At 39.2% G+C, this 14994-nt stretch overlaps 1 protein-coding gene across 1 annotated transcript in view; it reads left to right on the top strand.

Annotated features, from left to right (window-relative positions):
• Window positions 1-5712: 5712 nt before the first annotated feature.
• Window positions 5713-14994, top strand: part of PHLPP2 (PH domain and leucine rich repeat protein phosphatase 2) — a 92449-nt gene continuing 83167 nt past the window's right edge. Inside the window, exon 1 of the mRNA XM_051974680.1 lies at window positions 5713-5871. Within this exon, the coding sequence (XP_051830640.1) occupies window positions 5770-5871 (102 nt within the window). The 5' untranslated portion in view covers window positions 5713-5769. The remainder of the gene's footprint in view (window positions 5872-14994) is intronic.

Here is a 14994-nt window from a genome sequence, read left to right as displayed (position 1 = left end):
TGCTTCCCATATTTATGCCCTTCTGAAAGGAGTTATAAGTTTGGGGATACTGACTTGGATATTAAACTTACCTTCTTATACTGTGTATTAGAAAATAATTAGAGCCAAGAGAACACATGGGGAAAGAAAGAGGTTGGATGGCCAATGTTTTTTCTAGTGAATGTATTTTTAACTTCAATGTCCTGAACCAAGAGACAGCAGGAGAACAGGAAATAGATTAAATGAGAGAGAGAATGAGAGAGAGAGAGAGAGAAAGAGAGAGTGTGTGTGTGTGTGTGTGTGTGTGTGTGTGTGTGTGTGTGTGAGAGAAAGAGAGAAGAAGGGAGGGGGAGAGAAAAAGGAGAGGGAGACAGAGTGTGCATGTATGTGTATGTGTGCACACATGCATGTACTCATCTGGACTTGGTTGCAGATTTGGGCATTGGAGAAGGGAATTAATTACCAAGGCCTTTAGGTTGAACTTCTTGTAGCCAGCCCTGGTTGGGGAGAGAGGAGGGAAAAGAGGAGACGGGGCTAGTGGACTGAATGTGAACCAATTCTTTTTGAAGCAATAGCAGTGACTGGTCTCAGTTAACTGCACAAGGCCTTCAACACTTAACCACAGAAGAAAATGCTGTGGCAGCTTGCACAGGCAGCGCATTCCTTGCCACAGAGGTAGTTCTCACTGCAAAATGGACAGTGAGGAGGTTTTTATAAAAAGAAAAAAAAAAAAACAAAGTTAAAAAACAAACCTGCTGTTGAGCTTTGTGTGTTCTGTGTTTTATTTTCTGTTTGGGGGCTTCAAGGGAAGGAGCCGCTGAATTCTTTGTGAACTTTCACTTTGTTCCTGTGAAGTCCCTTTTCTTTCATGATGTTGTAAGTTACATTTCACATCAAGCCCCATTCCATCTCCTTTACTGTAAAAAAATATTAAAGGCTCTTTCCAAGTGGGGTGCCTGATGAAGTTCTAATTATTGCAGACATATTTTTTGAGATGTAAAAAAATTTAAGATAAGTCTTAGAGGAGAGAGAGAGAGGAGTATAATGGATGTAAACATTTACATGGGATGCATTAGAATTCTGCTGTGTGTATTGTCTTTCGGTTGAAACAAATTATGAACGGTGACTAATAATAAAAAGTCAATACTCGATGATTTAAAACTGCTTTGCTGCTTCTTACAAATGCATCAGAAGACTAGGATGGGTTCTTAAACTGAGCCAACTATACTCACTAACAACCTCTGTTCCTTTTCAAAATCTAAGAAACCTCACCAGAAATAGCAATCTGAACAGTTTAACTAGGAAATGAGATTGAGCCTGAGTAATGTAAGGTAAGCAGAGAATGAAAACATCTTCAGAATGGCATAATTCTCTAGAACATTTCATTTTGTATTTACCTTTTATCTATTGTTTCTATAGGTTTTACCCACTTGAACACAAATCAGGAAATTTGTTATGTGATTTTTATGCTTATGAGGAATAAAAGATTTGTTTGTGAAATTTTCAGTTTTGTTTAGACAAGGGGAAGGCTTGACCAGCCAGAGTGAGATTTATTATATGATCTGTTTTGTACAAACGAACTCTGTTTCATGCATCTGAGAGTAACTAAATGAATCTGGCAACTTCAGGTGCTTATTGCTCTGATGCTTCTAGAGATGATCCCTTTTTAAGTCTTTAAAATGTTATTCTGTATTGTATTGCCTTTTGTAAATCATTTATTTGCAAGTGCCTTTTGGCACAGTTTCAATAAGCAACATTTCTGCAAGTCTTTCCTGAAAACTGTGAAACCTAATTTAGTCTAAATATTGTTGCTTATTTTTATTGAAACTTTGAAGTGGAAAGTATTTCCATTTCTGTGGTTTTATGAAATGATGCAGAAGTACCTACGGTGAAATTATTGTACATATGTATTATACATCTGTGGATTAACACATTTTAACACATTATATTCTAACTTTGGGGACAAATTTAATTATTAATATGCTTGTTCTATAAAGCACATAGTTAATTTACTTTTAACTTATATAAAACACAAATAGTTCTTTATGTTAATGCTCTCAATAGAGAAATATTAAGAATGCTACTTCTGTTTCTTTTGTCTATTCATCCCTAGTTTTATTAGTTGAAAAACATTTTCTTTACTTTAAAATAAATTCCTGTATCCAATTCCAAAAAAGGTTAGTGTTCTGCGGCTTAGAGCCATGGAAGAAATGTCCTGCTGGAACTTTCAGAGATGGAAGCACATAAACTATTGTGAGCTTTTATGGAATAGGGTTGGTAAAGGCATCTTTGCACTCACCCCCTCAACATACTTTGGTATTTTTCTTGGTTTTCCATTGCCATCCTATATTGCAAACTTAAAGTAGAAATGAAGAAAAATGAAGCTTTTCCCTTGAACTACATGTGGTTTTTACTTTCTCTCAAATAAGAGAAGAAAACACATTTTTCCATGTTTATCCATAATAATCATTCTTGGAGATAGTCTTAACTGTTGGTTATCTTCAGAAATAAATCTTGGCCTGAATATATGACTTTTCAGGGCAAATATACTCAATATTATGTTTACTGGCTCAGGTGTTTAGGGGAAGGAAAAAAGTACTGTTGGTTTTTAATATTACCTTTAGAATATATTATTTTGGTTTAGCTACTTCCTTCACTGACATAGATTTTGTAAATTTCTATGGTCTAATAATTCACTGCTCTGCGGCTAACCCTGATAATAACTCTCATAACTTAACTAGGCTAGTCCTATCCCTAAAATTTTTTCAGCTGGGTAAGACTGACTGGAACTTGTGTCTATTTATTAACTTTTGAGTTCTTAGAATCCCCTCAGTACCACAATGAAGAATCAAGAGTCAAGAGATATCTGTGGAGATTTGTTAGTAAGTCCACATTGGTCAAAAATGACACCTTCAAAGCATTTGATCTATTCCATCATAGTTTGTGTTTGATGAAATGACTTAAACAGAATTGCTTTCACTTGGCTCTTGGTTTTCTGTTAATTACATTGTCCCATGGTCTCAGATTGATGTCCTCTTTCTTAAGAAATAAAGGGAAAATTCAATATTACTTAGAAATTCCTGAACTTTTGAAATTTGGAACTTCAATAAATGTACTTAATGTGTGTAAAGTTCAGTAATTGGGCTGGGGATGGATGAAAAGGAATCCTTGCATCCTCTGCTGATTACAACCCTTTTATGTCTTATCGTTTTGAATTCTTGTCCCAAAGATTCTCAATAGGGAATCAAGTCAGCAGACATTTATTTTAAGTGTCTGCTATGTGCTGGCTGCTGTTAGGCAGGGGAAGGAAGAGTGATAAAGGGACACAAGTGACATTTCATCACACATGAAAGTTTAGGGAGAGGACTGGAGCTGTGATTTCACTAATACAGAGAACTTGACATCAGGAAGCTTCTGCCACTCTTGAGAGGTTGTGACAGGAAGGACAACTTATAATTGGGTCTTCCTAGCTCTCTTAATACTGTCAATGCTGCCTCATAAATGAGAATGCAATGAGGTGACATATAAAAGCATTTTGCCATCATCCTCATCATTGTTACTATATGGAAAAATTCTTTTGGGAGGAAAAGTATTCAGCCAGGATCATCAGTAAAGGCTGTTGAATTCTGAAAGACCAGAATCTAAGACAGATGGGGTGCTCTCCAGGTAGGGAGAACAGCCAGAGCAGAAGCTGAGAGATGGGAGTGAAGGATGTGAGCAATGACAGCAGCCAATTTAGCTAGATTGAGAAAGGTGGGAAGAGATCAATATGTATTAAGACTGGAAAAAGAGGCCTGGTCTATGTTGTAACCTAAAGATAAGAGGGAGTCGGTGGAGTTTAAGTAGTGGAGTGCCATGCAACAGGCCTGTGCAAGGGAGTCACTGTTGGAGTGGCTCAGGTGAGAAGTGGTAGCTGAGTAAAAAGAATCAGATGAGAATACTGGATGAGATTTGTCAACAAGGTCATATGGAGAGGTGTAAAGGAAGGTGTAGACAGTTATCTTGGGAGGCAGGCAGGGTTGGCCACTTTTGATGGGAAAGTTCTAAAGGGAAGTAGGCAGAAATTGATCCCTATTCATTAGAGAATTTTCCCTTGCTCTTTTGATATTTTGAGGATAGAAGCTAAGTTGTCTCTTAAACCTTTTGATCTTTGAAAGTAGCCTAAACCTTGCAGAGCTAGAATTTGAATCATCTTTCTGGATGATCTTGGGTAAACCTATTTTTTTGTACTCAGAATCTATTCCTTTCACAATTATTGAGAGTTGTTGATGAAAAGATCAAAAACAAAATTGGAAATCCTCTCGTTTGCCCATTGAGAACAGTTTTTATGTTAAGGTTACTATCTACACTAAGAGCCTTTGTGTCTGATGGAAATGAAATTGGCCTATTAATGTATATTGAGAGGGCATCAGATAAAAGTAATAGCTGATATTTCATATGTATAGCATTTCTCATATATTTGATCCTTAGCATGATATGAAAGAATAAGGGAAAGGAATAAGCACTTAATATTAAGGACACAAGTGACCCACCTAGCGTCATTGGTAATTGTGCCACTTTGAACTTGGGTCCTCTGAGTGCAATTCCTCTCCCCCGTCTAGCTAGATAGACCCCCCCCCCTAAAGAAATGTGATTAAATGGACCAGTGTGAAAGTAAATCTGCATTTTTAAAAGTGATATATCCAGGGACCGTGTTAGATAAGCCGGTTTCCAACCCTGTGTAGTTCCTGTCGGAATATTTAATTTATTAAAATTACATTGCTTTTACGACATTAAGTTGTCATGTCCCTTTTTGAATGCCTCAGTTCCCTTCTTCCCTTATCCTGTTTGTAAGCATTGGCCCTTGGGGAGGGATAGGAAGCAAAGCCAAGGATGACCAATAGTTCTTTAAAAGGGACTCCTGTACTTCAGTCAGATTACTGGGGGTCTGGGCCAGGCAGCCTGGAGCAAGAGAAACTTGGTGACAGTTCTCTCCTAAAGATATTAACCTCCCGAGATTAATGGGTCTCGCCGCCAAATTCCTTACAAGCCGCTTTAGAAGGATGAGTCATTAGCACCGGTGTGAGGACAAGGTCTTAGAAGGGAGGCTTTGGGAGAGATAAATATAGGAGGAATTAACGGGGAGGGGTCGGAAAGGCCGGTCGCGGCGAGCGCCGCACGCCAACTCTCAGACTAGAAATTAGTTGTGAAGCCTTGAACGAACGACCCCAGGGAGAAGTGACCCCAAGTGTCGCGCGCCTTCGGGTTCAGCCAGGCCCCTCGGGAGAGCACTCCAGGAGGGCCGGGGCCGCCTCCCTGACCGCTCTTCGGTCCCGGGCCGGATTGCCCCACTCTGGTCACGTTAGCAGCCAGAAGCCCCTGCCCACTCCCGTGCCCCAGCACTACGTCTGTGCGCCGGCCGGATTCCGAGCCCCCTATCCACGTGCAGCCTGCACCCTCCGCGGCTCGGCTCTCCGGGTCGTTGGACGTTTAGAGCTTCAGCTCCTTTCCCCGCCCCCACTCCAGTCACCAGAATCACGCATAACCAATGGCAGCCGCGCAGAGGCCGAGTCCTGCGGCAGCGCCGAGGCTCCGCCCGCCCGAACCGACCGCGGGAACCAGGCCGTTCCGCGCTCCGGCCGGGCCGGGCCGGGCCGGGGCGGCGGGGAGGGGCGGGGCTCTGCGCTGGGAGCTGCGGGGGCGGGGCCGCCGCCTGGTCTCGCGCGCTGCGTCTCGCGCCGTTCGTCGGTCGCGCCGCCGGTCGTTTCTCCCCTCTCGCCGCCGCCGCCGCCACTGCCACTGCTGCTGCGGATGGGGGAGGTGGAGCCGGGGCCCACGGGCCCCTTAGAGCCCCCGGAACCGCCCGAGGTTCCAGTCGCGAGCCGCCGGCCGGGGGGGATCCGAGTCCTGAAGGTGAGGAGGGGGACGCTCCTCCCGGACCTGGTGAGCGGGCCGCTTGGTTCCCCAGGCCCCCGGGGCCAGTCTTGGCATCCTCTGTACCAGGATGGGGGTGGGCTGCGGGCCGCGGGCCGGGGCAGGGCTTCCTCGCGGACACCTGGAAATGTCTATCTTTCGCGGGACGGGGAGGAGAGAGTGAGGAAAAAGAAAAGGTAGTGGGGGGGGAGAGAGAGTGAGCACTTATGAAGCGCCTGCTGTGTGCTGAGCGCTGACAACGCCTCCCTTTGCCCAGTCCACTCCAGCCATACGGCCCAGGGATGAGGTGGGGAGATGAGCAGGGGCTGGGGGCAACTGGGGCCGGGAAGAGGAGCGGGAGGATATAGCCCAGGAAAACCCGGGGCGGGGAGGGGGGTGACAAAGGGGGTTCAATCATGCAACAGACATTGGGGCTGGGGGCAGTGTAGAAGGTGGAATTGGATGCATAGGGCTCAGTGATGAGCTCGAATTTAATGGGGAACGTGAAAGCCAAGGGAGGTGCTCAGGGGAGATCCTGGTGGAGGGTGGATTCCCCCTCCCTCCCCCGGCGCAGTGTTTAATTAGATTAGGGAAACTTGCTGTAAATGAAATAGACGGGCTAGATCTTCGTCTGAAGTCTGAATCCATTCTGGAATCGTTGGAGAAGGAATTGGCAGGATTTCGTAACAGCTTGTTGCAGAAAAAAGATGTATGCAATATGATTTAAAAAAAAATAGCTCAGGTTGTTGGTAAGCTTTGAGAAAGGAGCGGGAGACGGTGGAATGGCTATCATTCCATATCAGCTGTTTGAGAGGGGACGCCCAAGGCAAAAAAAAAAAAAAGGAGATAGGGGAAATGGTTTAAGCCACGAAAAAGGATACAATTATAAAATTATTTCTGACCCCTTCCGACATTAGCATTATACTTCTGTCTCTTGCATTAACTTTGAATTTTGCCATATGGTGACAAACAGTACAGGACAAAATTACCTACCGATTTCTGAATTTTTATTAGGAAATAAAAGACGGCCCTCCTGTATGTTTTATTTACATGCTGAAGTGAAGAAAAGGAAAGTTCAGAAAGCTCCTTATCAGTCTGTGGCAGGCCTGAGAGAGAGGCATTGCCCTCTGTCCTGCCAGGTAAACAGACCGGCCCGTTTGGACTTGAGTGTAGCCCAGACTCAGTCTGGGGATGGACCTGGGAAAACCCTATACCTTGCCCTCCAAATACTCGGCTGGTACGTCTCCGAAGGAAGGAAGGTAGTCTTTACTGAGATCAGACCACTGATTGAGTAGCCTTTGCCAATAAATGGGCAGCCATGGAGAAAGTTCCCTTAAGTAGAGAAGTGATGGTATTTTATACCAAGGGAAAGTACTGTCTTAACAGAATTTCTGATTTGTCCGAGGGGGATGATAAAGTATTTTGTTTGGGTGATTCTGAAATTTTTTATCTGGAAGAATATTAAAAAATAGTAAATTCAAGCCTCAGTTTATGTACAAAAATTATAGATGTGGTACATTTAATTTAAATGTTTCTCAGACTTTAATAATAACACCTTTTTCAAGTACATAGTAGAATATGAGTGGACCTGTGCTTTTAATATAATCCCTTGTAAAAGATTTAGAGCTTTTGTTGAAAAGAAAGTTGGGGGTTAGTTGCTCTACACAGTCAAGTCTACATTTAACAGTTTTGAGTCTGCAGAAAATACATGAGATCAAGGATTACTAAAATAATATGTGTGTCACTATTGGCTAGTTCTTTCTGATTTTAAATTTGAGTGGTGGAAAATTAATTTCATTATTTAAATATTCTGCATTCAGAATGTGTCAGTATGTGGGTTTCTTTTTTCATTAGTCAGTAGATGTTGTGTAGTATCTTTATTTAGCTTCTTATTTATTTATTTTTGGAGACCTATGATGTCATTGGGTTCACAGTGAGGAATTCCCTCTCCTATAGCAATGCAGATTAGTTTCTCCCTGCAATTTAGTATTATTAAGGTGCTTGGAGCTCTAACAGGTTAAAATTTCTTACCTAGGATAACACTCTTGTTTTTTGGATTTGAATAGTTTTTCTTGATTCTGAGGTCAGTACTTTAAGATACCCTATTAATTGGAGTGTTCAGGCTCTTCGCTTTAATCTGATCCTATCCTTCCTTTCCAGTTAAAAATGTAAAACTGAAAAGTAAATATTAAACTGTAATTATTGGATGAAAAGATTTACTTTCTAGAAGTATCTTTTAAATTTTAAATATTCAATTTGTATGTTTTTTTGTAAAGGTTGGTTGTTATAGCCTTATTCTGTTCTAAAGATGAGCTATTTGGATAGTATCTTACTTTATGACAATGTCCCTCATATTTTTGTCAAAGAAGAGTGCCCCTAGGAGTAGGGTGATAAAAGCCAAGAACCTCCCAATTGGCAATCCAAGATTCTTAGAACATTTCAGGCAATAAAGCAGCACCTAGAGCATGAAGCAGGCAGATTCAAGAGAGGAGGAAAGCATCAGGTAATTCATTAGTTACCTCTTTTGAGTCTTAACGAAGCATGGTCACTGATAGAAGAATTTAGCTTATTTGATATCCAGTCTTTTTAATATGGTTGTGAATCAGTTTAAGAGAATTGAGAATAACATAGGAAAAAATAGAATTCAACACTTTACCTTATAGGGTTGAATTGATATGCATTGTATATTGAGGGAAGAAAATTTTTTTGTCTTTGGGATAAAGCGTTACATAGATAGATAATCTGTGCTGCATACATTAGATCTTATGTTCAAAATACTTAATACAATCACTTGTAGAAGATATTTCCTGCTTTCAGAAAGTTTATAATGTTAGGATTACTTCACATATTCAATATATCTGTGATCTCATCATGGTTAGTATCACTAGTTCAGGTAGTAATCCATCCTTACTGCCACATGTAATTTTCCTCCATTTCTTTATCTAAATTTTCTATAGAAGATTTATCCCAAGTGGTAGAAATCATCTTCTGATACTCTTTATGTTTTGTGGATCCTAGGATAACATTTCTATCCATCTTTTATCCTATACATGACTTATTCATGTCATCTTTTTCTCATCTTAAACATTTTTTACAAGAAGAAGGAAATCCAGGACTGTATGAGGAATTTAGTTATGGGGGTGGGTAGCATAGATAGTCACGAAGAGCAGAAAGAGGATTCCTTAGCACTGGAAAGGAACTAGCAATATTAACTGCTTAGTCTCTAAGGAATGTTAAGTTGGACTGTGTGATTAAGTATAAGGTCATTAAGGGGCAGAGAAGAAGAGGAAGAGTGGTATCCTGTATGAACACAGTTAAGCTAAAAAAGCAATCTGGTGGTTTTAATGGACTACTTTAAATATGAGTTATCAATAGGCTCTGTCATCCAAGAAAGCTGATCTAATCTTAAACTGTTTTAAGAAGGATAATTAAGGGTGTAGTTTTCTAGACTGGGGGATGGAGAAGGGGAGGAAAGGTGGGTTGTCTTGTAAATACTCCATTCTGATCAGACTACATCTGAAGTATTATATTCAGTTTGGGAATTCTCCTGATAAGCGAGGCCACAAAATGTCCAGAGAAGGGCTGGTAGCGCGGTGTAGGGCCTTGAGTTCATGTTGCATAAAGATGACTTGAAGCTGTTGGGGATGTTTAGCAGGGAGCAGAGAGGACTTGAAGGGACAGTGACTTCCGTTGAAGTATTTGGCTGTCATAAGAAAGATGGATAGGCTAGTTCTTTTTGTCCCCAGAGGTCAGAATTAGGAGCAATGATTGGATGTTGAAACAGACAAATTTGCTTGAAGTTGGGAAGGGTATCTTAAACCATTAGAGATTTTTTAATCAATCAGATTGAATGGCCACCCTCTTAAGGATGATATGTTACTCCTTTTCTGAAGTTCTGAAATTAAAATCTGTTTGGATACTTTTCAGATATGTTGTAGAAAGAATTTTCCTTAAGATTTTGGTTGGATTAAATGGATTCTGCGAAAAATAGAGAATTTGAACAATGCTTAGACTTTTGTTGACTTTTTTTACAATTCTCTGAGCATCTTTTCTAAAGCTTTTTGAAAAATATTCTAGGACAGTACAGAACTGCAAAATCACAGACTTTGAGAGTTAGAAAACATTTCAGTGGTCATTTAATGCATATTTAAAAGTAATCTCTACTGTAAATGAGAAAATATCTATAGAGTCCTTAGTACAGTGCCAAGCACAGAATAAGGAAATGTTTAATAAAATGCTTATTCCCAGTTCTCTCCCGGACAAATGGAATCATCCAGTCTTTGTTTTCAGTTCTCCATTCCTTCCAAAGGCAAATTACTTCATTTTTGGACAGCTTTAATTATTAAGTTTTTTTCCCTCTTAAATCACTTCTAGCATAGTTGATTTCCTCCTGTATATTCTAGTAGTGATCAAAACATGATTGATGTTAATTTCTTTGTGGAAGGAGAGGAAATGAAAGATAATTTGAAATCACCTGAATTAATAAGCAAAGGGTGAGAAAGAGAAAAACCTGTATGTTAAATATTCAACTGTGGAACTTGGTTTTCTTAAGTGCCTAGTATGTACAAGGCATAATTGTAGGCCCTGGAGATAGGAGAAGACCCATCTCTCAAGAAACTTGTGCTGCAAAATTATAACATGTACCTACATAGAGATTCATTTATGCTTAAATAAAGGAAGTCAATAGTATTTTAAAGTATGTCCTCTTTATTTTTCTTTTACCCCCTGTTTTTTCAGATCTCATCTGCTGAGAAAACCAAAGGCCATGTTATTATGTGCTTTATCTTCCCTACTCCAAACCTCACATCCCCTATGCCTTAAAAAATATTTTGTTGATGCTTTTTTCTTCATTATCACTTCTCAGTAATCCCTTCTCTTTGTCAATCTTCTGTTGTAACAAACACTGAAGTAGAACAGACCCACACAGCCCCTGTGTGATGAAGAAAGTAGTTTTCTTCATACTTAGTTTGCTGCCTTTCTTTTGAGAGGATCCCTATATCTCTTCACTCATCCTCCCCTCCTTTTTGTCAAGCTCTGAGGAAGATGTTCTTTTCATTGTCAAGACTTGTAGGAGCTTGCCTTAGTGATCGTCTCCCATTGTTTCTCAACTTTCTTTTGGTTGTTTGTTTTGGTTGTTGTCATTTATTTCAGTTGAGTCTAAATATTTGTAATCTTACTTGGGTTTTTCTTGCCAGAGCTCCTGGAAAGGTTTGCTATTTCTTTTTCCAGCTCATTTTACAGATGAGGAAACTGAGGCAGACTGGGTGAAGTGACTTGCCCAGTAGTACAAATAAAGATTCTGTCTGTGTTGAAGAGAGGGACTACTTCCTCTTCATCAATACCAGATTAAGGGAGGAGAAAATAAGAGTTTATGTCAAGAGTTACAGGAGATACAGGGTAGATGACCACAGATTAGATGACAGGAGAAGGAGGAGCTCCCTGTGAGTGACTTGTTTCTTTTCTTTTAGCATCTGTTTTCATAATCAAGTTGGGATTCTCTGTCCAGAGGGTAAAGGGAGACATGGTATAGGAGACTTGAGGTGCCAGGTATATCCCCACTGTTGTATGCAGATGGTTATTTTCCTGAACCAAAATATGTACCTCACAGATCTCTTGACTTTCAGATCATTAAGTTCAATTCAGTGCTGTAACTTATCAGGCTCAATATTGGCTTTTGACTTTGTCGTATACTATTAACATACCCTTCTCATTCAACTCATTCTGCACAGCTAAGTGTCAAGGTGGATAGCGTGTCTGGCCTGGAGTCAGGGAGATTCCTCTTCCTGATTTTAAATTAGGAGTCAAAAACTTAGTGTGACCCTGGGAAAGTCAGTTCACCCTGTTTGCCTCAGTTTATTCATTTAAAATGAGCGGGAGAAGAAAATGACCCCACTCCAGTTTCTTTGTGGTTTGGACACACAGAATTAGACAGAAATGAAACAACTGTCCCCCACTCCATCTGTTGGTTTGATGTGCATGTATCTTTGTCTTTATCCAAGCCATTGATAAAAATGTTTATTTAATGTATTTTTAATCATTATTTACTGGTGCACCTGATTATAGACCTTCTGCCAATTTTCATTGAATTGTTAATGAATTATCTTTCAGTCTGGCTAAATAATCAATTTTGAATTCTTTTTCATCTACCCTGTGTTGCTATGTATGCTTCTACTAGACTAGCCTGGGTTTTACTTGACTGAATGTTTTACTGAAATCTACCTGAACTATAGCCATAGTATTAATTACTTTGAGCTTCAAGTTTGTAACTTAGTCAAAAAAATGGAAATAAGGAGTCTGCCATAATATTTTCTTGATGAACATTGCTTCTTGATCTCATACTAGTGATTGCTTTAATAACAGTATATCATTTTCTTAAGAAGCAAAATCATGTTTCTCGATTCTATTTTTCACATATTTTCAATATTTGCTCTTCATTAGTCCTACAATGCTTTTCCTGTTTCCACTGTCTTTAAAATTATCATATTAAGAAAAAATTATCATTGACAGTCATTCAGCTGAAATTGTTTGTGGATTTTTGTTTTGTTTTGTTTTTTCAAATCTGAAGCTGTGGTTCACCAGGCCAATTGAGTATATCAAGGATAAGCTAAAGTGTTCTTACTCTCTCTCTTGATTTGTCTTGTGATCTTGCCTGATCACTGTCTTAACCATTTTTGTTAACCATTTCTGCTTTCCAGGAGAGAGGGCATTCTTCTTGGCAAAAGAAACAGAGACAAAAAAGAAATTAAGCAGTTTTGCTTCTCTTCAGTTAATTACTGGTCCATCTACTCAAAGATCCTTTCCTTGTGCTGTTCTTCCTTTTCCCACTGTAACTAAAACAAAAATACTTCTTTTTGGTTGTCCTTAGGTTTATCCCCTAGCCTTTATTCATTTTTGACACATACAGAATTGTGCATTGCTTTTGGATTCATTGTCTCTTGCCTTCCCTTGCATTCATTTTTGGACAAGTGCTTTCTAAATCAAAGTTGATAGATAAGTTATCTGTGTAGCTACGTTGATGTTTTAAGACAATTCCCATTTTTCTTTCTCATTGGATTTTTTTCCCTTTTAATATTTCAGGAATTCATTTTTGACTTTTCTTCTTCACTTAATTTATTTACCCTAAGGGATTTTAGTCCATTGGACCCTACCTGCCTTCTTTTGAATCCCTTGACATTTGTTCTCCTAAAATCTATGATGTGTGTTATTATGACCAACTTTCCTCTTCATAGTCACAAGCTCTGAGAGGGAATGGTCACTTTCCTTGATGGTTATGATGCTTAATTGTGTATTTTTTTCATCTTGGGTTGATAGTTATACATTTTCAACTCCTTCCCTTTACCCCTCATTACGAAAAAGAATGACAAGGAGATTGGGGTGTATTCAGCAGCAGTGCTCAGGGATGATGGTGTTTGCTTTTCTCCCCTATCCCCTTTCTTGATCTATCTTCTAAGATTTTTCAATTTTTTTGCTTATGACTAATTTTTCTCTTCCTGAATCTTCTTTTGCTCTTTTCTCTTCCTCTCCTTTCTCCTTGTTTAATCCTGTTGCTTTGTTAATTTTAGTGTATTACTACTTCAAAGTTGTGTATATGCATGCATATTCTTTTAACCAATTCAAGTGAAAGTATAAAAATGAAGTTAAAGTGACAGCTGTTCCTATGTCTCCTCACAGGTCTGTTTGTGTAATATTCCTATTTATTGGCTTATTTGATATCTAACAAACTGAAGCCATTGAACAGAAATGTTTCATCATTTGTCTTTTTTCTGTCATAAGCATTTAATTCCTCAGTGCTCTCAAAATTTCATTTCACATCAGACCTCCTCTCTTTATACTTCATCTTTTTTCATCCTTTCTTCAGTACTTTCTAGTGCATCTAGGGCTGTGGTGTTGAGAATCCAAATGTGGCAGGAGATTGTACTATTATTAATACAAAAAGATTTAAATATAAAAATGTTCAAAATATATAAAGAACTGTTCAAATTTATAAGAATATAAGTCATTACCTAATTGATAAATGGTCAAGGAATATGAACAATTTTCAAATGACGAAATTAAAGCCATCTATAATTATTTGAAAATATGCGCTAAATCACTATTGATTAGAGAAATGCACACTAAAACAACTCTGAGATACCATCTCATACCTCTCAGATTGGTTAAAATAACAGGAAAAGATTATGATAACTGTTGGAGATGTGGGAAAATTGGGACACTAATGCAATGTTGGCGGAGTTGTAAAATGAGCCAACCATTCTGAATTATGCTTAAAGTGCTATAAAACTATGGATACCCTTTGACCCAGCAGTGCCATTAATGGGTCTGTGTCCCAAGGAAATCATAAAGGAGGGGAAAAGACTCACATGTGCAAAAATGTTTGTAGTAACAAAGAATTGAAAAATGAGTAGATGCCTATCAAATGAAAAATAACTGAACAAGTTGTGGTATATGAAAGTAATGGGATATTATTGTTCTATAAAAAATGATGAACAAAGTGATTTTTAAAAGGCCTGGAAAGATTTATATAGAGGGCTGAAACTCTTGAGTCCTTGCACTGAGGTCCAGTCAAGCACTTAGAGCTAATTACTGATTGGACAATACTCTATGGGCTATGCTTGGAAAATGGTCCTTCCCATTATCCTGTGCTGGCTCAATGATTGGTGTATACAGAGGATTGTAGGAGGGACTAAGGGGTGGAGTAAGAGGAGCTGGAGTCACTTTTTGCAGTACAGGAGGAAGAAGGCGGTCACAGAGATTCTACTTCCATCCTGTTCACTTCTACCTCTAAAGACCAAGAAGAAAGACTAAAGACTTTTGCTTTCTGATTCTGGCTGATTCTGAGGTATCCTGGGTGCTAGTGTGGTAGCCACAGATTTATATGAACTGATGTTGAGTGAAACAAGCAGAATCAGGAATACATTGTATAAAATAACAGCAAAGACATGATGATCAACTATGAAAAACTTGGTTCTTCTCAGTGATTCAGTGATCCAACGCAATCCCAATGGACTTTGGACAGGAAGTGCCATCTGTATCCAGATAAAGAACTATGGTGACTGAATGTAAATCAACACATACTATGTTCATTTCTTTTTTCTAGTTTCTTTTTTTAATATCTCCCATGGT

Source organism: Antechinus flavipes, chromosome 2, assembly GCF_016432865.1.
Source record: "Antechinus flavipes isolate AdamAnt ecotype Samford, QLD, Australia chromosome 2, AdamAnt_v2, whole genome shotgun sequence".
Classification (NCBI taxonomy): domain Eukaryota; kingdom Metazoa; phylum Chordata; class Mammalia; order Dasyuromorphia; family Dasyuridae; genus Antechinus; species Antechinus flavipes.
This window is presented reverse-complemented; position numbering and strand designations above follow the sequence as displayed.